Source organism: Prinia subflava (genome assembly GCF_021018805.1).
Source record: "Prinia subflava isolate CZ2003 ecotype Zambia chromosome W unlocalized genomic scaffold, Cam_Psub_1.2 scaffold_22_NEW, whole genome shotgun sequence".
Classification (NCBI taxonomy): domain Eukaryota; kingdom Metazoa; phylum Chordata; class Aves; order Passeriformes; family Cisticolidae; genus Prinia; species Prinia subflava.
Genome location: NW_026960606.1, coordinates 530,438 through 553,654, shown reverse-complemented (window position 1 = coordinate 553,654; position 23,217 = coordinate 530,438). Strand labels below are relative to the sequence as shown.

The following is a 23,217-nucleotide window of genomic DNA, read 5'->3' as shown; positions in this document are numbered from 1 at the left end:
CTAACTATCTCAGCTAAAGCATGTGTACACCTTAAGTGAAATTCTAACTGCGCCACAGACTTATCTAGTTCTACGTAGGTTAAATGTTGAGGCCTAGCAAGCCCAGGTCTAAGGCCTGGTCTGAGGCCCAGTTTGGGATAGCTCTACCTTATGATATAAGTCATCCTGCTCCTGCTACAGAGCATGATGTCATATGGTCTGGAATATCCCTTTGGTCAGTTTGGGTCACCTGTCCTGGCTGTGTCTCCTCCCAACTTCCCACACACTCCCAGCCTCCTTGGCAGTTTGGCAGTATGAAAAGCAGAAAAAGCCTTGGCTCTGTGTAGGCCCTGCTCAGCAATAACAAAACATCTCTGTATTATCAACCCTGTGTTCAGCTATCGGGGTTTGACACTGGTTAAAACACCAGGCACTGACATGAATCGTGACGAAGGGCTCGTGAGTTGAGATAAGGACCAGGAGAAAACAGTCTGAGGGCAAAACAGGCTCAAACTTCAAGTTATAAAGTAAATTTATTATTAACAGAGTCAAAGGAGGATAATGAGGAGTAAGATTAGTGTTTAAAACACTTTTCCACCCCCCCAGCCCCTCCCTCTTTCCCACTGACAGTGCAGGGAGACCGTGTGGGGGTATTTGGTCAGTTCGTCACTTGAGATCTTTCTTCAGTTCATTTAGGGAGAGGAGTCTCTCTCTTCTGCTATGTTGTGGGGTCTTTCCCATGGGACACAGTTTTCCATTAACTTCTCCAGCATGGTTCTAATTTCACGAGTAGCAGTCCCACCCAACCTGCTGTAATGTGAATCCTTCCCACAGGCAAAACAGTCTTCCCCAAACTGCCATTGCGTGGGTCACTAGTCCATGGGGTGTCATCTTTTAAGGATAAGCTGCTCTAGTGTGGTAGCAAGGGCCCTCTTTCTCTGTCTCTGGAAGCAAGAGTCCTCTCTCTCTGGGTCTCCCACTGGATTATAGCTTTTTTAGCATCCACTCACTCCAGCATGAGCACCTTTTCCCACAGGCTGTGAGCAGATCTCTGCATCCCCCCCCATGGACTTCATGGATTATAGGGAGACAGTTTGTTTTATTATAGTCCTCAACACAGCTTGCAGAGACATCTTGACTCCGATGCTTGGAGCACGTCTTCTCTCTCTTTCTTTCCACTGACCTTGGTGCCATCATGTTGTCTTTTTCCATGTCTTCACTTCCTCTTCTTTCTCCAACTAGGAGGAAAAAACTGCTGCTCGCAAGTACCCTTGCAAACAAATTCCACAAATTCAAAGATTTCTGCAGGATCTCACAGCACTGAGAAGTTGATTTCATCTATATTCTGCCCCTTTACTTCACTCTGGTGAAACCTGCCCTGGAGGCCATCAAGATGATCAGAGGGCTGAAGCACCTCTCCTCTGAAGAAAGGCTGAGAGAGCTGGGAGTTGTTAAGCCTAGAGAAGAGAAGGCTTTGGGGAGACCTTATTGTGGCCTTTCAGTACCTGAAGGGAACCAACAAGAAAGCTTGAGAGGAGCTTTTTACAAGAGCATGTAGTGACAGGACAAGGGGGAATGGCTTCTGACTGAAAGAGAGTAGGTTTAGATTAGATATTAGGAAGAATACTGTGAGAGTGGTGAGGCACAAGTTTCCCAGAGAAGTTGTGGATACCCCATCCCTGAAAGCATTCAAGGCCAGGTTGGATGGGGGTCTCTGCAACCTTGTCTAATGGAATGTGTCCCTGCCCGTGGTGTAGGGGTTTGAACTGGATGATTCTTAAGGCCTCTCCCAACTCAAACCATTCTATGTTTCTATGACTCTATGATTTTATATATATATATATTTTCATAATTTATGATTTTTAAAAATTGGTTCTTTGAATGGGTCACAAAAACTTGTCAGTGAAGTGAGAGGGTAGTTTAATAGCTTGAATGAACAGCAGGAGACAGGACTTCAGCCCTGTAGTACTGCTGTAGAGAAGGTATTGTCAAAGAGTGGAGTGAGATTCAGAATTACGATTTAAATTATGCATGATGTTATAATATTATGTTCAAATGGGAGAGTCTATGGTTGTACAATATAGTGAGTTGATCTTAGTATGATGAAATATTGACCTTTTAATTTTTAATATACAGTATTCTTTTAAATTTGACCTTTTCTGACTGATTGAATAGTTTGACTTAATAGTATTTTCTACTGAAGCAAGAAAAAAAATCTGTGTCCAAACATTATTTTGCAATATTTCTTGCATATCATCAGATCCTAGTATGCTTTTATCAAAAGGCTTATATTTCTAATAGTAAACAGTTGTAAGAAAGACTTCCTTTTTCATTGAGAATTCTTACAGTAAGAATACTATTTGATTAGTTTATAAAAAGGGGAAAGCGCATTTTATTTATGCACTAAGTGAAATATAATCTGAAATATTTTTCAGTTTTGTGCTGTATATTGAGTGAACTCATTTTAGTAATGCAATTTACCACTATAAACTCTTTAGATAATAGTGATGCCTTGAGAAGGCTGACCTGGAACAGAGACTAGACAGAGCTAAGAGAATAAAGTAGGTATTTATTAAAAGGCCTTAAAGGATACACCTTGGGCAGTACAAGAGCCTGGCCAGGGCTACACCCAAGATGGACCCAAAATGGTCACAGAAATGGACGACCGGTCACGAGGTCTCACACTTTTATAAATTTTGGTCCATTTGTATATTGAGGTTGATTGTCCAATTACAGCTTCAGATTATGAAGTCCCATCCTTCTTGTTTTCTCTCTTCAGTCCACTGTTGTTTATGATTTTAGGCCTGAAAGTTGTAATGGTTGTCCTTGGTCTCAAGCTGGAAAAGGATTTGTTTTGTCCACCTACTCTGTGAGAGAGCTTACCAGCACTTAATATGAGGCTCAGAACTACACTCCTAGGCAGCACAGAATCTGAGGAACATGAAAGCTAAAACTTAAGCCATCAATAGTGCAATAATTAAAGAAGTGTAGGGAAGATTTATTTAAAAACTGTCAACAGTGGAGATAAGTGGTTCTAAATTTACATATGCTTTTCCATTGCTTTTCTGTTTTTTCCATTTAATGTAGCTCATTATGTGCCTTCTTTTACTGTACATCCCATTGTCTCGATGACTTTTAATGTTTTTGCTATTCTAGCTCTGCATCTGAACTACAGTTAGATTGTAATTTTATTTTTATTGTTGTCATTATTGAATAAATAAGATGTATTAATATGGAAGGGAAGAATAGGAAGCGATATGGTTGTCTTTACTCATTTGTATTAGGAATAATGCTACTGCATAATTAGTGGTTTATAATAATTTTTCCTTTAAAAGTATTATTTTGAACCCATCTGATTTTTTTTATCTTTTAAGGATGGATCTTGCTGTCTGTGTAAGGCTCTGATTTTCATTTACTTTGAGAGCTCTGAATATTAAAAGAATGCTTTAACAGGCTGTAGAGGGTGAGATCTGTACAATGAAGCTAATGGCAGAAAACCTATGGAATGATTGAGATTTTACTCCATGGTTGCAGAGTGCAGAAATTTTGCTTCTTATTCACACTCAAAGTGTGCACAGTTCTTTCTCAAATACTTAGAGGAAGAAACACTGAGGCATTTCTTAGGATTTTATTCTGGTTTTTTTTTTCTTTTATTCAAAAAACTGATTGTTCAGTAATTTTTACTGTTTGCAATGTAGCTTACTAGTAAATCCACTTCTCTTATTTCATGAGTAGGGAGGAAGGTAAATGGGACTTTGAAAGTGGGATCCTGCAGTATATATGTGTTATAGGTTGACACAGTTTGGTTTTTAGGTAAATTGAAAACAGTTCCCCGTCAGGACTTTGGAATTGTTTTGAGACAAGCACCTATCAGAGTTCATTTTTAAATACTGACATATTGTTAGACAATTGAGGAAGCTAGATGCAACTTTGAGGAATACCCATATAAAATTCTGAGTGAGGGCAGGTCTTATCTTTCCTCCCGTCCGCTTGAACAGGTAACATTGAGCCGGGCCGTTCTCCTAGGACAGCCTAGGCTGGCCCGGCCCTGCTGTTCCCTTCCCCTTGTAGGGGGGAGAATCAGCTCAGGGCCTGGCCGTGCCTCTGGGCCCGGCCGGCCAGTAGGGGAGGCGGCTGGAGGCCTGGATCCAACCGAGCCAGGAGGGAGCAGCAGGAGCTGGGCCTCTGATAACACCTTTGGGCCCAGCTGGACCGAGCCCACCTGGATTGCAATCGAGGGGTGGGCAGAGACCCCTCTCTCCCTCTCTCCCTTTCCTCCAGTGACTCCCAGGCAAAGAGGAGAAGCAGGGAGAAGCCCAGCCACTCTGAGGAAGGCAGCCAGAGAAGCCAGTCACATGACCATCGCAAACCAGGGCAGATTTAACCTTTTCTTAGTAACCTGAAGCTTTTGAAACTTGACCCTTCCTTGAGAGAGAAGAGAGATGGGCAGAGTGAACATATAGAAGACCCAGCATGAAGTCAGATGGAGAGAGAGAGAGTGAAAGACTAATTGGAGGAAGGATAGAGGAGTTGCCTGATGGCTGGACTTCAATTAGAGCCATGGAACTGAACTCTATATGTAATTTATCCCTTCAAACCATGAGGAAGATATGCATTTGGGGAGATGATTGTTTATTTGTGGATTTTTTGAGCAAAGGTGCTGTGATAGACTGAGTAATATTGCATTAGAATCTGTGATTCTTGTAGTCTCATGAGATGTTTGAACAGAGAGAGATGAGAAGCCTTTGTGCCAGTGGAGAAGTGAAGAGATAGCTCTGTTCCCTGAGAAGAAGAATCCTTTGCCTCTGGAGTTGTGAATCTTTAAAAGGTGACACCCCAATATGCCCGAGTTCACATGACCCATGAGCAACTTGGGAAACTGCTAATGGGAAGAAAGGTCAGAGTGGTCACAGAAGCAAATTTTCCCTGGGTGGATATTTCTGTGACAGTTAAAACCCACAAGAAAACTGTTACAAAATCAGTGGGATCCATGACTCTAAAGAGACTTCTCTCCTAAAGAAGTAATGAAAGACTGTTTCCAAATGGTGAAACTGACTGAAAATCACAAGTTGTCTCTCTGTGTTGGTTGTGGGAAAGTGAACAGTTTGTAGGGAAGGGAGAAGAGTTTTGAAGAGTTCAAATTTTCTTTTTTTTTTCCTCTTTTTTTCTTCTTTTAGTGTGTGTTAATAAAACTATCTTTGTGACCTTTAAGTTGGGCCTGTTTTGCCTTTTTCCTCCCAAAGGTCTATCTCACAGAAAGAAAAGAGAGTAAACACAAAACCCATCACAATATGCAAGCAAAATGCCACCCTGACTTCACTAGGAGGTTTGCCTCCATGAGGACTTCAGGATGAGGCCTTTAAGTAGAAAATATCCCTTAGCTATGACCAAACTAGATATTTCTGTTGAACTTAAGGGAATCTATGACAATTTTTATGATTAGTCTTTTATACTGTCTTGAGTAATTTTCTAATGACATCTATTATCAGATTGAAATGGCGATCGAGACACTTCAAAAGTCTGATGGTCTTTCTACTCACAGAAGCTCTCTTCTCAATAGCCATGTAAGTTCTCTTCTTTCATGACAGCTAATCTCTATCTTGTTCTGCATGCTTAGCCTGCCTCTAAATGTTTGTTTTAATTTATTGCTATTTTTTTCTTGTAATCTTTCAATTTTAGTTGCTCATAAATCTACATCTTATGTCACTATATTTTGTCAGGCTAAGTGTCATGACACTGTAGAGTGCATTTCTTTTCTAGGTTCTGTATTGTGTTAATGCAGCTTAACGTATTTGTCTATTTTGCAGGTCCCAATGTAAATATAAAAATAATAACCAAATAACCCTTAGGTAGTCTGTGTTTGACATTCAAAATTAATTTTCTATAATTTGTGTACCTGATATAATAATTTAAGAGTAGGTAAAGGGGGAAATAAGCAGTGCACCCAGTTTGAATAAAAATATAGTTTAGGTTTCTTTTCAAATATTTCTATTATTCTGAATAAGTTTATTATAACAATTCTGCAGATCCATCTCATGAGATTTAAAAATTAAAACAATCTGTTAGTGTCTAATATGTTTGCTTCTTCTACCTTTGGCTTTGTTCTGTCTTTGCAAATCCTGTAGTTAGGAATTTTCCATAATAAAAGGCTGAAGATATTTGCATAAAAAGATAGTTGCAAATATAGTGGTAAAGCTGTTAAATATAACTTTTAGGTAAAGGAGTAAGGCTCAAAATTTAATTTTCAGTTTGTTTTTAAATAGTGCTAGTCTTTCTTGAAATGTTGTGCAAACAAAATGGTTTTTCTTCAGCTGGTATAAATAGTTTTGTATTTTTAATTGCTGCTGAATTTCTATACATACTACATCCTTTTTGCTTTGTAGCCTTACTAAGAAACAGAAACTCACATATGTTTTCAGATTCTTGTATTTCTTTACCACAGAAAAGTAAATATTGATTGTAATATGAATGTATGAGTATATTGGGTACAGTCTATATACTTATTTTGATTTGTTGACATTTTCCCCCTCTCCCCCCCAAGAATGTGGCAATATGGAGGTGAAGACCAAAATTTTTTTGTAAAAGTTCATCATCATGGTAGAAAAAGACAGCAGGAGCCAGTACAATTTCTTGGAAGAGAATTTAGTTTTCTTAGAAAATGCTAAAATTAGGTGAAGGAATTTGAATGCTGTAAAATGTGAAGAAAGATTTAGATCATGGTGAGGCAACCTAGAAACATGCTAAAATTATTTTAGCATCATAATTAAATGGGTGATAAATTTTTTTGCAAAATGCCAAAAATATCTATTAAAACTTAGATATACAAAGAATTGCTAAATCTGCCTTGAATCTGACAAGGAAATCCAGAATCTTCATAATGAAAGCAATAACACATAAAGGACAAGCTTTTCTACATCAGAACACTGTATTCCCCTATTTCCTATGTAATGCACTAGTTAAAAGATGGAACAGATCCTCCTGGAAGAGGAGGAAACATGGAACACAGGGAGGTTATTAGAGACAGCCAACATGACTTTGGCAAGGACAAATCATGCCTATCTAATCTAGTGGCCTTGCACAATGGAACAACTGATTTGGTGAATAAAGGGAGAGGTCTGGATGTCACCTATCTAGACATATTTAAGGCCTTCAATACAGCCCCCACACCATTCCTGCTGCTAAATTTGAGTTGGGTTTGATGGGTAGACTCTTAGATGGATAAGAAATTGGCTGGATGGCTGCATCCAAAGCATTACGGCAAACAGCACAATGTCCAAACAAGGATCAGTAATGAGTTGTGTCCCTCAAGGGCCTGTACTAGGACCATTGCCATTTAATATCTTCATCAACGGTTTAGACAGTGGAATAGAGAGAGTCTAAGTTGCAGGGGGATTTGGACAACTGAATAATAGAACCAATATGATTTCAACAGAAGCCATTTATTGTTTACTTTACAATCCCAGCTATAGACTCTAAAATCTACAGCCCACGTGGGTACACACTCCTGGTTGGCCAAGTCGCTGGTTCAAGAGGCAGGTTCATCTCCTTCAGGTCACCTAATTGGTCAAGTGTCCATTGTCACACTGAACCTCCTATATCTAGGGTTTACATTCTTTGTAGACAGTTTCTCAGGCTCTTTGATCTTATTTTTCATCCTGTTGTTTTCCCTGCAACCTTGATGAATTCCTGAGAACTCTGGAAAACAAGACTGCAGGTGTCTTGTTATCTACAATGATTTTGGCTGGTACACAGAATGGCCAAAGTTGTGCAAATACATTGCTACACTAAGTAGGGCCACTGAAATGATCAGAGGGCTGGAACACCTGTCCTATGAAGAAAGGCAGAGAGAGTTGAGGTTTTTCAACCTTATTGCAGCCTTTCAGTACTTAAAGGGAGCTTATGAGAAAGATATTTACCACGGCCTGTAGTGACAGCAAAAGGAACAATGGTTTTAAACTGGAAGAGGATAGATTTAAATAGAACATAAGGAAGGAAGTTCTTTGCAATGAGGGTAGTGAGACATTGGAACAATCAGGTTGCACAGAGAAGTTGTGGCTGCCCCATCCCTGGAAGTGTTCACAGTCAGGTTGGATGGGGCTCTGTGCAACCTGATCCAATTGAAAATGTCCCTAATCACTGAAGGGGAATTGGACTAGATGACCTTTAAAGGTCCCTTCCAACCCAAACTATCCTATGACTTTCTGAAAATATCTTTCTAATCAGGAGATTTGCATCTGTCTTATAGTAGTCTTATTATGATGTTTCTTAACGGTTTTGAGGTATTTTCAAAACTACTGAAAGACAAGTAGAGGGATCTATTGTGGATTCTGTGGAAAAAAGACCTCCAGGTGTCTTGCTGTAATAAATGTTCTTTCCTAGCCTCAGTCATTTTGGAAGAAATTAATGGAACCCATATCAAACACTGGATATTTTCCCTTTTTTAGAAACTTTTATTGAATTATGACTCAAATATGTACAGTAAATATGGTTTTAGTCCTATCTTCTTGCTTAAGCTGGCATCTTGTTGCCTTAATTAATACCTGTTTATTTTAATGATTTTTTAAATTTTTCCTTTATTTTATTTCCTTTCCTGATTTCTTTCTGTATGTGATTGAGTTGGCTAATTTATAATCTAATGATTTTTAAATATTGGAGTTTCATTGAAGTTGTAGTCAATTTACCCATTCTGCATAAACCATTTCATACCATTCCAATGTTGTTAATATTACAAATCAACAAGTCAAAGTGTAGACATTTCAATTTTAGAATTAGATTTTTGCAAATACAAAAATGTATTTAAGGTTGTTTGCAATGTTATCATGTCTGCAGATTATTCACTTTTCTACATGGCATTCAGCTATTGGCATTCTTCTTTGAAGGCTGTAACCTGCCAAATAATCATGTCAATCTTTTTTAATTGAAATATTTTCACCCTGGAGCAAATATCCTTTGTACTTATCTTGGGTTTTGCTTTCCCATTGTTGACTAATGCCAAGCTGTGGTTGAAAGAATATCTGTCAAATACAGATCATTAGTAAAATGCACTGAAATGAATCATAATAAATTATAATTAATCTGGAAAAAATGTAATACTATATTTAGAAGTTAAATTGGAAATATTTGGGGGGTTTTGTCAATAATTTTTTACTTTGTGAGGTAAAACGAATTGCTCATATTCCATAAACTAATTAGTATAGTTGAAATGGTAAGTTTGAAGGATATAATTAAGATATAGTGAAATGGTTTTGATAATACACTCATGTAAAGGTAAAAGTTTATAATATTTTTTCCTAGGCTTTGTTTCAGAATTGTAAATGCTCAAGTTAATAAAAAATTGTGAATTTTAAGACTGCATTTATACCTAAAAGTTGATATAAGGATGATGAACTGCACTTTTTAATGTTTATTTAAACTGCAACATTATCTACATCCATCTTGCAAACAGCTAGATCATGCTTCTCCTACGTCTTTACACAGAGCTCTTGTTTAGAAACCTAAGCATAATAGCTCTGGTGATGTTTTCTGTAAGAAAGTAAACATGAAGATGGTCTTTGAAAAGTCTCAAGTAAATCTTTTCCTATTTTTTTTTTCATTTTTCATGTATTGTGTTCAGTAAATTGCTCACAATTGACTTAAACAGAACTGTATGTCCAATATATTCATTATAATCTAATTTTTACTAATAGTTCTGCAATAAAGAAGGGTCAGAGTGGAAACTTATTTCGGGAGTAATGTGCACTAAAATATTGACATTCTTGTTCTGTGAATGACAAGTTATATGGAACATTACTAGAACAGAATTTGTTCAGTGATCTATTAGTAAGTAACCCTGCAGAGTAGCATATTCAATGTCACATAATTATATATTTTACTGTACTTTAAACACATATCTTGGTCATATTAATTACTTTGGTGGACTAAAGTGAAATGGATTAAACAATTGTGTGAGGGTCCAACATACTGGAATAAAACTTTGTTCCAAATGTCAAAACCAAATCCATGGTTTGGGGATTTATCAGATGCTCAAAGTAAATCCAGACTTTTTGTAAGATTTGTGAACCTGGAAAATTTGGATGTTCATTCTAATTCATTTTGGCATACTTACTTTCCTAAATAATTAGTAAATACAAGATGAAAACAAAATTGGGAAATTCTTCAAGTGGAAATTAAAGGGAAATTCCAAGCATATGAAACCATGGTGGAAGGAAGGGGTAAGCTAAGTAAAATGATAGTATCCTCAAAAAGCTGAAACCCCATAAGTTAAATATAGAATCATAGGATCATTTCGGTTTGAAAAGACCTCTAAGATCATTCAGTCCAACTAATAACACTGCCAAGTCCACCACTAAACCATGTCTCTAAGTGCCACAGCTACATGTCTTTTAAACACCTCCAGGGTTGATGACTTGACCAGTTCACTGGGTAGCCTGTTCCAATGCTTGACAACCCTTTCATTGAAGAAAATTTTCCTATATTTCCATTTACTCGTCCTACTGCTTGTTACTTATGAGAACGGACTGACACCTACATCACTTCAAACTCCTTTCAGGTAGTTGTAGAGAGTGATAAGGTCCCCTCTGAGTCTCCTTTTCTCCAGACTAAACAACCCCAGTTTCCTCAGCTGCTCCTCATAGGACTTGTGCTCCAGACCCTTCACCAGCTTAATTGCTCTTCTTTGGACACACTCTAGCACCTCAGCGTCTTTCTTGTAATGAGTGGCCCAAAACTGAACACAGGATTTGAGGTTCGGCCCCACAGCTGCAGAGTACAGAGGGGCAATCACTCCCCTAACCCTGCTGGCCACACTATTGCTGATACAAGCCAGGATGCCATCAGCCTTTTTGGTTACCTGAGCACACACTGGCTTGCTCAGTCAGCTGTCAACTGGCACACCCAGATCCTTTTCTGACCAGCAGTTTTCCAGCCACTCTTACCCAAGCCTGTATTGCTGCATGGGGTTGTTGTGACCCAAGTGCAGAACTATGCACTTCACCTTGTTGAACCTCATACAAGCTCTGCAGAGCCTTCCTACCCTCCAGCAGATTAACACTCCCACCCAACTTGGTGTCATCTGCAAACTTACTGAGGGTGCACTAAATCCCCTTGTCCAGATCATTTATAAAGATATTAATCAGAACTGGCCCCAATACTGGGCCCTGGGAAGCACCACTTGTGACCAGCCACCAAATGGATGTAATTCCATTCACCACCACTCTTTTGGCTCATCCATCCATCCAGATTTTTACCCAGCAAACAGTATGCGTGTCCAAGCCATAAGCAGCCAGCTTCTTCGGGAGAATGCACTGGGAAATGTCAAAGGCCTTACTAAGGTTCAGGTGGACAACATCCACAGCCTTTTCTTCATCCACTAAGTGCGTCACCTTGTCATAGAAGGAGATCAGGTTAGTCAAGCAGGACCTGCCTTTCCTAAACCAGTGCTGACTGGACCTGATCCCCTGGGTGTCCTGGATGTACCATGGGATGGTATGCAAGATGATCTGCTCTGTAACGTTCCCTGGCACTGAAGTCAGACTGACAGACCTGTAGTTCCCTGGATCCTCCTTCTGGCCCTCCTTATAGGTTTGCTAACTTCTAGTCAAATGGGACCTCCCCCATTAGTCAGGACTGCTGATAAATAAAAACTATAAAAATATTTCCATTTTTTTTCTCTTATACTGGTAAATGTCATTAAAATGACCATTTTACTTGAGTTTTGTGTGCATAACTCTGAAATTATCTCAGTTGGTTAGAGCATGGTGCCAATAACACCAAGGCTGTGGGTTCAATCCCTGTATGGGCCATTTACTAGAGTTGGAATTGATCCTCATGGGTCCCTTCCAACTCAGAATATTCTGTAAATCTGTGTTAGTGGCTATTTTTGCTATACAAATGTACAGTCATGCATTAGAAACTATTTGCCTAAATGCTTCCAAAATTACTCACCAAAATTCTGCAATAAATTATACTGGAAAAAATGTTAATTCTGTTCCTCTTAGAAGTCAAAAGCAAACAGGCTACAACAGAAAGAGATTGGGCCCATGATGCTTTATAGCTATACAAGTTATTTTTCATGTCATCTAGATTGCTTTTTACCTTATGTTTGATAGTTTCTTTGTATTTAGAAGACAATAAACCCTATTCAGTTAAATGTTGTACTTTTTTTAAAAATTTGTATTTTTTAATTCCATATGAAGAGAAATAGTATATCATTCCAGAATTTAAAATGTATTAACTTAGTTCTATTAGGGTTTTTTCATGCAATTAATATAGTTGTCATTGGTTATTTTATTTATTTGGAGTTCCAGCAATTTTTCTCCAAAGCACAAATAACTTCATAATATGTTAATATATGGTACTGAATCTGAGATATTTTTAGAAGTGGAGCTATCTGAGCTCACAAGTGCCATGAGTCTTGTTATTTCCTTGTAAACCTAAAAAAAAAAAATAATCCAAAACAAAGGCATCATGGCATATCTAGCATTGAAAGAGATTTAAAGAGATTATATTTGCTTGAAGAACAAAGTCAGTGTATTAAACAGGCCTTGAGTGTTCAAAAAAAATATCTGAGTTCTGTGTTGTACAATTAATTGGGGGTTTTAAGTAGAGTAATACTGAATTTACATATGTTCACTCTTTCATATTTGACATAGCTCCAATGGCTTTTAGACAACTATGAAACTGCAGAAGGAGTGAGTCTCCCTAGAAGTACCCTTTACAACCATTACTTACGTCATTGTCAGGAGCACAAGTTAGATCCAGTCAATGCTGCCTCATTTGGAAAACTCATACGGTCAATCTTCATGGGATTACGGACCAGAAGACTGGGAACCAGGTTTGCATTAATAAAATCTTAGTTTAACAGAAAAATATCAATAATAATTGTGTACATGAAGCTCATATGTTAAAAACAAGCAAGGAAATAAGCAAATAAAAATATTAAAAACCTTTCTGTTAAGGGAGTTGCCAAATCCAGCAGACTTCAGGACTCGGGACTCCTGGTCTGCTATAGCCAGATTCTGTGTACTCTTATGACCCAGATATCTTCCATCTCAGTCCAATGGATGCAGTTTCTGCTGTTTCCACTTGCAGGTCCAGATAGTAGCGAGACTGAACATGTGTTCCAAAGATGCAAACACACACATGACACTAACACAGCTAACCACATAAGCTAACACAGGGCAATGCCTTTAACAACACCGATATAGACACTCTCATAAACATGAACACAGATAGCCCAAATCTGTTCTTTCTTTCTAGTTGACCAGGACTGAAGTTGATTAGTTAGTAAAACATTCACAAACCCTCACTCACAAGCACTGAAATTGTTTTATTCACCATGACTGCATGTCATTTAGTTGTTTTTTTATTTACCTTATTCTATTTAAATGAAGCCCAACAGTAAAGTGCTGGAAAATACAGTTTAAGTGAACTGTTTTCCAGAAGCTGGTAGAGTTATATCAGTTTTATACCAAAGTGAAAGACAACCCTAACTTTTATGTACTGTTTACCAGTCAAAGCAAATGTTAACGTGTGATGTATATACAAAAGAAACAATGTTATTTTTGTTCTTTCATGAAGGGGGAACTCTAAATACCATTATTATGGGATTCGTGTCAAACCAGATTCTCCTCTTAATCAGCTACAAGAGGACATGCAATATATGGCTATGAGACAGCAACCTATGCAGCAGAAACAGAGGTATAGTGTTATATGAAACTACTTGTTCATATTTCCAGTTCTTGGAACCATATCTGTCTGCATTTATGTGGCAAAGTTGAATCTCTAATGGAAATTGTTTAACTTCTCTTGGGAAAAAACGTTTGTCAGTTCAGTAGTTGATGTCACTGGAGTCTGATATCAGTAGATATATCTAAAAACTCATCAATTTGAAAAATTGATTAAAAAAGTAAAATATTCAGTTCTTCAGAACAGACACTTCTTGGTGGTCTTGGGTTATTTTCTCAAAAGATGGGAAAAAAAAGTAATAGGAGCTTTGAATTTCAAAATCTGCTGTTCATTTTCATCTCTTTATTCAGCACATATAAAAAATTATAGAAAAACTTGTGATTATGTTCAGCTTTGTGTTGATGTCCTCCTGGCAAGAACTGATGCATCAAACCCCTGGACTTGAGCAGAGAAGATTTGGGCCTCTTCTGGGGTCTGCTTGGAATAATCCCATGGGAGACAGTCCTTCAGGGCAAAGGGGTCCAGAAGAGCTGGTTTATTTTTCAAGGATCACGTTGAAGTTTAAGAATGGTCCGTCACAACATACAGGAAGTCAAGCAAAGGTGGAAGGAGGCCTGCATGGATGAAAAAGGAGCTCCTGACAAAGCTCAAACATATAAAGAAAGTATACAAGAGGTGGAAGTAAGGTCAGGGAACCCAGGAGGAATATAGTCTGTCTATAGACTCTCTCTCTATTATATATGTAGACTGAGTGTGCAGGGATGGTGTTAGGAAACCAAAGCCCACCTATGAAGAACAAGAAGATTATTGGGAGTTGTCAGCATGTATTTACAAAGGGGAAATCATGCTTGACCAACCCAATAGTCTTCTAAAATTAGGTGAATGGCTCCATGGATGAAGAGAGAGCAGTGGATTATGTCTACATTGACTTCAGCAAGGCTTTCAAAACTGTCTTCCTGTCAGGGAGCAGCAAGGGCTGGCTTCTCCCTAAGGAATGGGGAGTTGGGAGTTGAGTACCATGGTATACACAGCAGGGACCTCACCAGCCTGGGTCTAGTCCTGCAGTATCCAAGTGAAGTGAGCAGGGCAGGGCAGATCTGGAGATAGTAGTCAGATTCAACCGAGAGTCCAGATTACCAGACAAATTTGTGGTGATGACACAGGTGCAAGGTCCAGCCAGGAAGTCAGTCCACAAATCAGACTTGGGTCTGGTGAGGACAACCAGGGTCAGACACAGTCCATTGATCATTGGGTAGGTCCCTAGGGGCAAGACAGATCCAAGGTCAAGACAGAAAGCAAATCCATAATTTGGGGTCCAGGTCAATGGGATCCATACCAGTCACAGGTGTGGGTGTGGCAGAGATAGAAATCAGTACTCCTGCAACACAGGTATCTTATCAATGTGTATAAATACCTGATGGGAGGGAGTAAAGACAAAGCCAGACTCTTCTCAGCAGTGCCCAGTAACAGGACAATGAGCAATGGGCACAAACTGAAAAAGAGAAAATGTCATTTAGTTGAAAGGCACCTCTGGCAATTGTCTAGTCCACATGCACACACACCTGCAGCACAAAGCAGTGTCAGCTAGAGCAGGTCGCCTGAGCCTATGTACAGTTGGGTTTTGAATTTCTCTAAAGGTGGAGACTGCACAAACTTACTGGGCAAACTGTTTCAGTGTTCAAGCAGCCCTAGAGTAAAAAAGAATTTTCTTATGTTTAAGTGGAATTTCCTGCAATTCAATTTGTGCCCATTGCCTTTTTTCCTTTCCCTGGATACTAATGAAAATAGTGTGGAACTGCTTTATTCATTCCATCCCGACAGTATCTATATAAAGTAGTTTTGAAGATCTTTGTTCATTCCCTAAATCAATTTAGGTGTGCAAAGATTTCAGTAAAATAAATTTCCAAATCCCAGGCATTCTAAACAGATGAAATGCAGAGAGTAAGGAGCTAAAATGACTGTGTGATATTTACAAGGTGGAAAGCTTAGTACTCTCTGTTTTCTGTGCAAAATCAGATATACTAATATACTATTCAGAAAAGAGGTGTTTATCCAACAGAAAAATAAAAAAAATTCATTGGAAAAATTTGAAATCTATGAACCGTTACCTTCAAGACATTTTGTATAAAAACTGCCAACTTTGAAGGTTTTGATGTAAATTGTTTGATGGGAAAATAGACATTTTAAAAGCAAGATCAGATGTCTTCCTAATATTTGTACCACAATGGACTATGGTTAACATAATAGTAATTTTGAACAAAAGTTTAAATATATATATAAAACACCAGCATTTTACTATTCTAACATGTTTAATATAATTTTGCTGTTCTCTAGCATGCAGAAATATTTCCTTTTACTTTTTATTTCTGTTTATATCCTTATTTTGCAGGGTTTAGGATACAGTTTGGTCTGATTTTCTTCCAAAATGTGTATGGAGGGAAAGCTTGACCCATATAGTTGCTTGTTTATTGTAATAGATCTAAAGATTCTCCTGTATGTACTAAACCTCAGAGGTACATGTAAGAATAACAAACCAAAAAAAGCATGCATTAAGCTGCATTACATATTTAAACACTATATTTCTAAACTAAGACTTCTGCCACAGTTATGAATCATTTTTAGTATATATTTGAGAAGTTTGGTATATAACTGTATATTTGTATAAATTTTATCAGCACAACCCTTTGTAATATCAGCCACTCTTCCCAGTTTTGGCACTGTCTGCAAAGTTGCTGAGGGTACACTCTGCCTGATCATACAGATCATTAATGAAAATGTATCGAGATTTCTCTCAATACCTCCGAGGGTCCAGCCAGCGGAGAAATGGCTTAATAAAATAGCGAGACGGCTTCTCAGGATATGCTTTGTAAAATAAAGGTTTTAATAACAGCAAAAATAACAAACATTACAAAATTAAAAGAGATAAGCCAAGCACAGTGTACCAAGCACAGTTACACAGGCTAAGGCACTCCCAAAAAGCCTCGCGCACCTCTTGTGCAGGCTCTTTAGTACTCAATGGTCTAGGTGGGCTTATTTGGCTCTTTGCCCAATGAGATGGACACTAGGCTTTGAGACACACTTCCAAAACCCTATCACTGTGTCTGTGCTGGTACTGAGCCAATTGCAATGAGCAGGCTATAGAAAATTCTAGTTTCCTTATATAGAAATACCTGCTCAGGTACAGAAATGCATGACATCTCACCCTGTAAAATCATATTAAAAAAAGAAAAAAAAGATAAATAGTTACTTTGAAAAAATTCTCACTTTTGTTGATAATTGTGTTTGTGTCAATAACTTATTGTCATCTAACAATTTGGTTTATAGTTAAGCTGTAGTTTTATGGATTACAAAATTTTAAATTTGGTACTTTCTTTTTTGTTAGCCAATATTTCAATTATTAATATTTTAAAATTAATATTTAGTCTCAAATTACATATGAATCTTATTTTACTTTTTTGTTTGGGGAGACTTTTTCAAGTGAACTATATTTTCTTTTTCTTCTGCATAAGGATTTGGTAATAACTTTTAACATACAACAACAAACAATTTTGACATGACAATAATAACTTCAAAAATTTTAACAGTGCAACTTTTATAAAACTTAAGTCTCTGCTTCAAAAGTATTTCAGTGTCTATAGTGCTGGGCTGTGTCAAAATGCAGAAGTCTTTTTGAAGACACGGTCTGTGGTCACTCCGTGTCTTTTTGCATGCTCTTCTTCAGGTGTGTTCTGCTCTCCTTTCCTCTTTTGTAGTTGTGACTCAACTTCTTTTGCAGGAACTTTCTTAGAGTCTGTTATAAATGCTAGGACAATTTATTTCTAAATTCAATAATTTGGTTTATTAAAAATTCAAATCACAAAATTTGGAATTAAATCACAGAATTTTAAGCAATAGAAAAAACCCACACAAACAGCGACACTTACTTGACAGAGTTTCTCTCGGGAAAAAGAGTCAAGGGTGACCCATAGACATAGACCCTGGCCGTCTGTGTCTCTAGCTGGGTACACACCTTCGCCCATCCAGAGGCTCAACTTAAATACACTTTATTTCCCCCCTCGGCAGCAATCCTCCCATTGTTTCTGCTAAGCACCGGCAATTAAGAGTGTTTACACTAAGCCCTGAAAAAGTCCCCTGGTCCATTCAAATGCTAATGTCCAGAGTAAGTCCTTGCTTAGAGTAATCTAACCGCCGCTGTAGAAGTGTGTGATGACTTCTCCGCACGTAGGCGACTGATCAGTGTAAATCCTTGCTTTTGAGGCAATTTTCGCTGCAGGTAGGCAGGGGTAGGTTGGTCCGTGTTCATTGTCTCATCAGTGCCTCGTGTCCTCACCTTCTATTTCTGGACCAGGGAGATCAGGAGAGGTGCTTTACAGAAGTCCGTAAAACACGCGGGTTGAGCATACACACATACCTTTATACAATATATTACAGTTTCCAGCTTATAATCATTTATAGAACATGAATTAAATAACCCTATTTTTCACAGAGTCTGTTCCTGTGGAGACAATCAAAACCTCTCTCCCTGCCATAAAGGACAGGCTCTAAAATTTGTCTTGTTTTCAGAATTTTTATGAATATGAGAGATTAAAAAACATATATATAACTTTGTTCAACCTTTCTATAATAGAAAGCACTACACACTCTCCCATTTTTATCTTTTAAAGAGCATTCTTAGCTATTTGTGTGCTTTTTTTTAAACAATAGATTGGCTTTTGAATGAATTAGTTATAATATGTGGTAAATTTGGTATGTTGAAAAACTTCTGTAATTTTAAGAACTGTACATTTAGGAATGAGAAATGTTTACAAGAGATGTTTTAATTGTCTGTTTTGGTCCTTTTCTCCTTTATGTGTTGAGGTAGAACATACTTTAAAAAGTGTGTGGTTAGACAAGTGAATTTGTTTGAATTGTTTAAATGGTTGATATTGCATGATACTTGTTTTTAATTTTGAGGGTTAACTTTTGCTGCTATTGATGGCATAGTTAGTGTTTGGTAGCTTGGGCATGGTTGCACAATTGTCTTAATTTAACTTTCAGATATATGAGACACTTTTTACAAGAGTTGATGTATTTTGATGACAGATGTATGGTTAAAAGTTCGCTGTTACATTGCTATTTGCTATAAAACTTAGGAGTTTAGTGTTTGCTTTAACATGTGACACAATACAGTTGCTGTTGAGAAAAAAGGAAAAAGATTAGTATTTTAATGTAAATTTTACAATTGATTAGAACTTTTTCTTGAGAGGTCTTTGCTTTTTCTATTAAACTTGTAACATAAAAATTTGTAAATATAAAATATGAACTTTGAAAAACATGTAGACAGTTGTTCTTTTTTGGTTTTGAGATATAGTTTTTAGACTTTCTTAAAATCTGATTTTTATTTTTTGGTGTTAGGATTTTACTACATGGTTATGAGATTTTAGATTTTCTTGACTTATTTATAAAACGAATTGTTTTTAGAGGTGTATGAATTTTGAAAGGTTTTCAATGTAATTATAGAGATGAATTTAATAATTAGAGATTTTTTTTGTAATATTTATACGGGCAATTTATAAAAAATTTTGAATTTTGAATTAACTATTTCAATTAAAGATATGAGCAAGCAAAATATTTTTGCAGAATCTTTTCCTGTAAAGGAAAAATTATTTAGGAATTAGCTTTTATAATTAGTTTGGAATATAAATTTTTGGGCAAGTTACTACAATCTTCTTGCTTAATTGACAAAACAGAAAAGAAAAACTTTTTGTTTTGGAATTACTTGGTGGGTTTTAGACGACGATAAACTTTCACTGCTTCAGTCTTGACCTGTCCTTGCTTTTGTTTTGTTTTGCTCTTCTGTCGCCGGAGCCGGGCTGGCCCCGGGGTGCTGGTTTCTTTTCAGCTGTTGCTTTGGCGCTGGGACTGGGGTTATTATATCACTGTTTTTGTTGGGTTCTGTTGCTGCCGGCACGGCTCTTCACGTGGGCTGGTGTTTGTCTTTCTTGCTGGCCATGGGTGGTTGCAGAGGGGGAAGAGAGCCTTTACGCACCAGGAGAGGCACCATTGATGCGGCTCAGCTCTGCCTCGCTTTTCTCTTTGACTCTCTGGTAGTGATTTTACTGTTTGCTGTGTGTCTCCCGCTGTTTGAGGCAAGAGAGAGACTGCAGTATCTGCCAAAGCTGCTGCTGTATGCTGGCTGTGGTTCCCACGGTTACTTGAACTGGGGGGCGTGTCTCTTATAGCTGAGGGTGGTTATGAAGGCTGGGGCTGTGAGCACAGCCCACAAAAGGGGAGTGGTCCCGCGGCTCATAGGGAGCAGCTTCGTGACTTGTGGGACTGGGCGTGCCTTGCGAGGCACAGCTGCATGGTACTGGCTATGAAGGGGAAAACCTGTGCCGAGGCAATATGCTCTGGGAGCACGTGGCTTCTCACAAAGGAAATATTTTTTCGGTGCAATTTTTAAATTTCTGCACGGCACCTTCTGAATTTGCTTTTCTTTTTAGGTTTATTGGTAGGAGAACGTCAGGAACACAAAGGAATGGGAATGACGGAGGGGACGGGAACGTTGCTAATATGGCCAGTATCAGCTCTGTTTCCGTGCTGAGGGAGAAGGAGAGGGGAAAAAGCAGTTCGGGGCTTTCCGGACAGGTCCCGGTCTGCTTTTCAGGGTCAGCGTCAGGAACAGACCGCTTTTTGGGATTACAGAATTAAAGCACGTTTTTTTCTTCTACTTGATTAGCGCTCTGATTTTCTTATGTTTTAAATTGCTTTGCTCCGTGTTTCTGCTCCTTTTAAAGGTATATTACAACTCGTCCTGCAAGTTTTTTTTTCAATCAAATCTCTTTTTTCTCCAGACTGCACGTGTTTCTGATTTCGGGTTTTTTATAGACTTATTTTACAAGTCTTTCAAGGTGTTTCTTTTCAAATTAAAGTCTTAAATTGCTAAATTATAATTAAAATAAAAAATAAATGTCTCACTGTTCTACTGATTGCTGGGTCCCTATTTCACTCACCAGAATGGCTCTTGTGATCACCCAGCAGCTCTTAGTTTGTCCCTGACTCTCTGAAGTCACTCGGTGATTAGCTGTTCTGTCTCCAGCTCTGCTAGACTGCAGCTTCTCTCTTCTGAAGAGTAATCCACCTCGTACTAGAATCGGTGTCCTGGCAATGACCCCTTCTCACCGGTATAGGGGTTCAGTCAAAAGGCTCCCTCTAAGCCTTTTTGACCCAAAAAGTGTGGTTTTATTTTCACGACCAAAAAAACCACCACGAGCTCGCTTTTAAAAAAACGAAAACCAAGAGCAAAACGGCCTAGCTGATGTGAGGGCTCTGTCAGCAAAACTCCAACTAGGTATCTTAATATAAGGTCCCAGTTCGAGTGCCATGTATCGAGATTTCTCTCAATACCTCCGAGGGTCCAGCCAGCGGAGAAATGGCTTAATAAAATAGCGAGACGGCTTCTCAGGATATGCTTTGTAAAATAAAGGTTTTAATAACAGCAAAAATAACAAACATTACAAAATTAAAAGAGATAAGCCAAGCACAGTGTACCAAGCACAGTTACACAGGCTAAGGCATTCCCAAAAAGCCCCCGTGCATCCCTTGTGCTGGCTCTTTAATACTCGATGGTCTAGGTGGGCTTATTTGGCTCTTTGCCCAATGAGATGGACACTAGGCTTTGAGGTGCATTTCCAAAGCCCTGTCACTGTGTCTGTGCTGGTACTGAGCCAATTGCAATGAGCAGGCTATAGAAAATTCTAGTTTAACTTCCTTATATAGAAACACCTGCTCGAGTACAGAAATGCACGACTACAAAAATGTTGAACTGGACTGGACCCAGTATTGACCCTTGAGGTACACTGCTAGTCACTACACTTTTTGCCACTGATCATCATCCTCTGGGCCTGGCCATTGTGGTAGGTTGACCTTGGCTGACTGCCAATTGCCCACCAAGTTGCTCAGCATGACAGGAAAGAAAAATAACACAAAATGCTCATGAGTCAAGATAAGGAGAGGGAGATCATTCAGCAATTGCCGTCACAGGCAGAACAGACTTGACTTGAGGAAATTAATTCAATTTTATTGTCAATCAAAATTGGATAATGAGAAATAAAAGTAACTAAAAAACCATTCCTCTCAATTCTTGCTTCTTTGCAGGCTCAACTTCACTCCCAAGTCTTCTAAGTCCTCCCCTGCAGCAGCACAGAGGGATGGGGAATGGGGGTTGCAGTCAGTTCATAATGCATTATCTCTGCCTCTCCTTTCTCCTCACCTGCTTCAGTGTGGGACCCTTCACACAAGAGACAGTCCTTCATGAACTTCACTAATGTGGATCCTTCCCATAGACTGCAGTTCCTCATGAACTCCAGCATGGGTCCTTTCCACGGAGCGGAATTCTTCAGGAACAGACTGCTCCAGCATGGGTCTCCCATAAGGTCACAGGTCCTTCCAAAAAAACTGCTCCAGTGTGGGCTCTCCATGGGCTGCAGCTTCTTTCAGGGCACATCTACCTGTTCTGGTGGGGGTTCCTCACAGGCTGCAGGTGGATCTCTGCATCCCCATAGATCTCCATGGGCTGCAAGGGGACAGCTACTTCATCATGGTTTTCACTATGGGCTGCAGAGGAATCTGTTCTGGCACCTGGAGCACCTCCTCCCCCTCCTTCTTCTCTGATCCTTGGCGTCTGCAGAATTTCGTCTCACATATTCTCATTCCTCTCTCCCAGCTACTGTTGTGCAGCATTTTCTACTCTTTTTTAAATATGTTATCACAGAGACGCTACTAGTGTCTGATTGGCTCAGGCTTTGGCCAGTGGTGGGTCCATGTTGGAGCTGGCTGAAACTGGCTCTTTCTGACATGGGGACAGCTTTTGCTGTCTCAGAAGCTACCCCTGCAGACCCCCACTACCAAGACTTTTCCACATAAACCCAATATAGCCATTCAGACAATTCTCAATTTATCTGTCTGCTCATCCAGCCCATATTTCATCAACTTTCCCTTGATCTACCAGGCCAGTCATTTCATTGTAGAAGTTTATCAATTTGGTGAAGTGCGAACTCCTTTTGGTGAATCCATGCTGACTACTCCCAATTGCCATCTTCTCCTTCATGTGTTTTTAAATGGTTCCTAGGTTTAGCTGCTTCATCAACTTCTCAGGAACCATCCTATGAAAGCTGTTGAAACTGTTTGACTCCTACAATGTCACCTGTAATAATGCCAAAATTAAGACTTTTCCCCAAGATAAAGCACATTGGAGCAAGTGGTAGGATAATCCTGGCTCCTAGCATCTAGATTTTTTTGTGTGTGTGAAAGTTCTTTTTAAACCCTAGAAACTCAAAGGACCGTTACTTTTTGCATTCAAGGCACTTTGGATTCTACTCACAGAGCTGAAAAATTTGTGAAATAATAAATTTTGTATAAACTAGTGGAACTATGTGAACATACTGCTTTTGATTTTAAAATAGAAATTGATCCTCTGCCAGACATTTTTAAAGTATAATGAGAATAAAGTTAAAAATACTTTAAAAATTGGGTTTTTGGATTGCAAATAGATCTATCAAGTGATGAGAAGTT

At 38.6% G+C, this 23,217-nt stretch overlaps 1 protein-coding gene across 8 annotated transcripts in view; it reads left to right on the top strand.

The window, feature by feature from the left end:
* LOC134564858 (transcription factor RFX3-like) overlaps window positions 1-23,217 on the top strand; it is a 200,054-nt gene that overhangs the window by 112,662 nt on the left and 64,175 nt on the right. For 7 of the 8 annotated variants that reach the window (XM_063424112.1, XM_063424108.1, XM_063424110.1 and 4 more), the window contains 3 exons: window positions 5,469-5,543; window positions 12,630-12,811; window positions 13,558-13,677. In XM_063424112.1, coding sequence (XP_063280182.1) covers window positions 5,469-5,543; window positions 12,630-12,811; window positions 13,558-13,677 — 377 coding nt within the window. The remainder of the gene's footprint in view (window positions 1-5,468; window positions 5,544-12,629; window positions 12,812-13,557; window positions 13,678-23,217) is intronic. The other variant, XM_063424109.1, reaches the window with a different exon arrangement.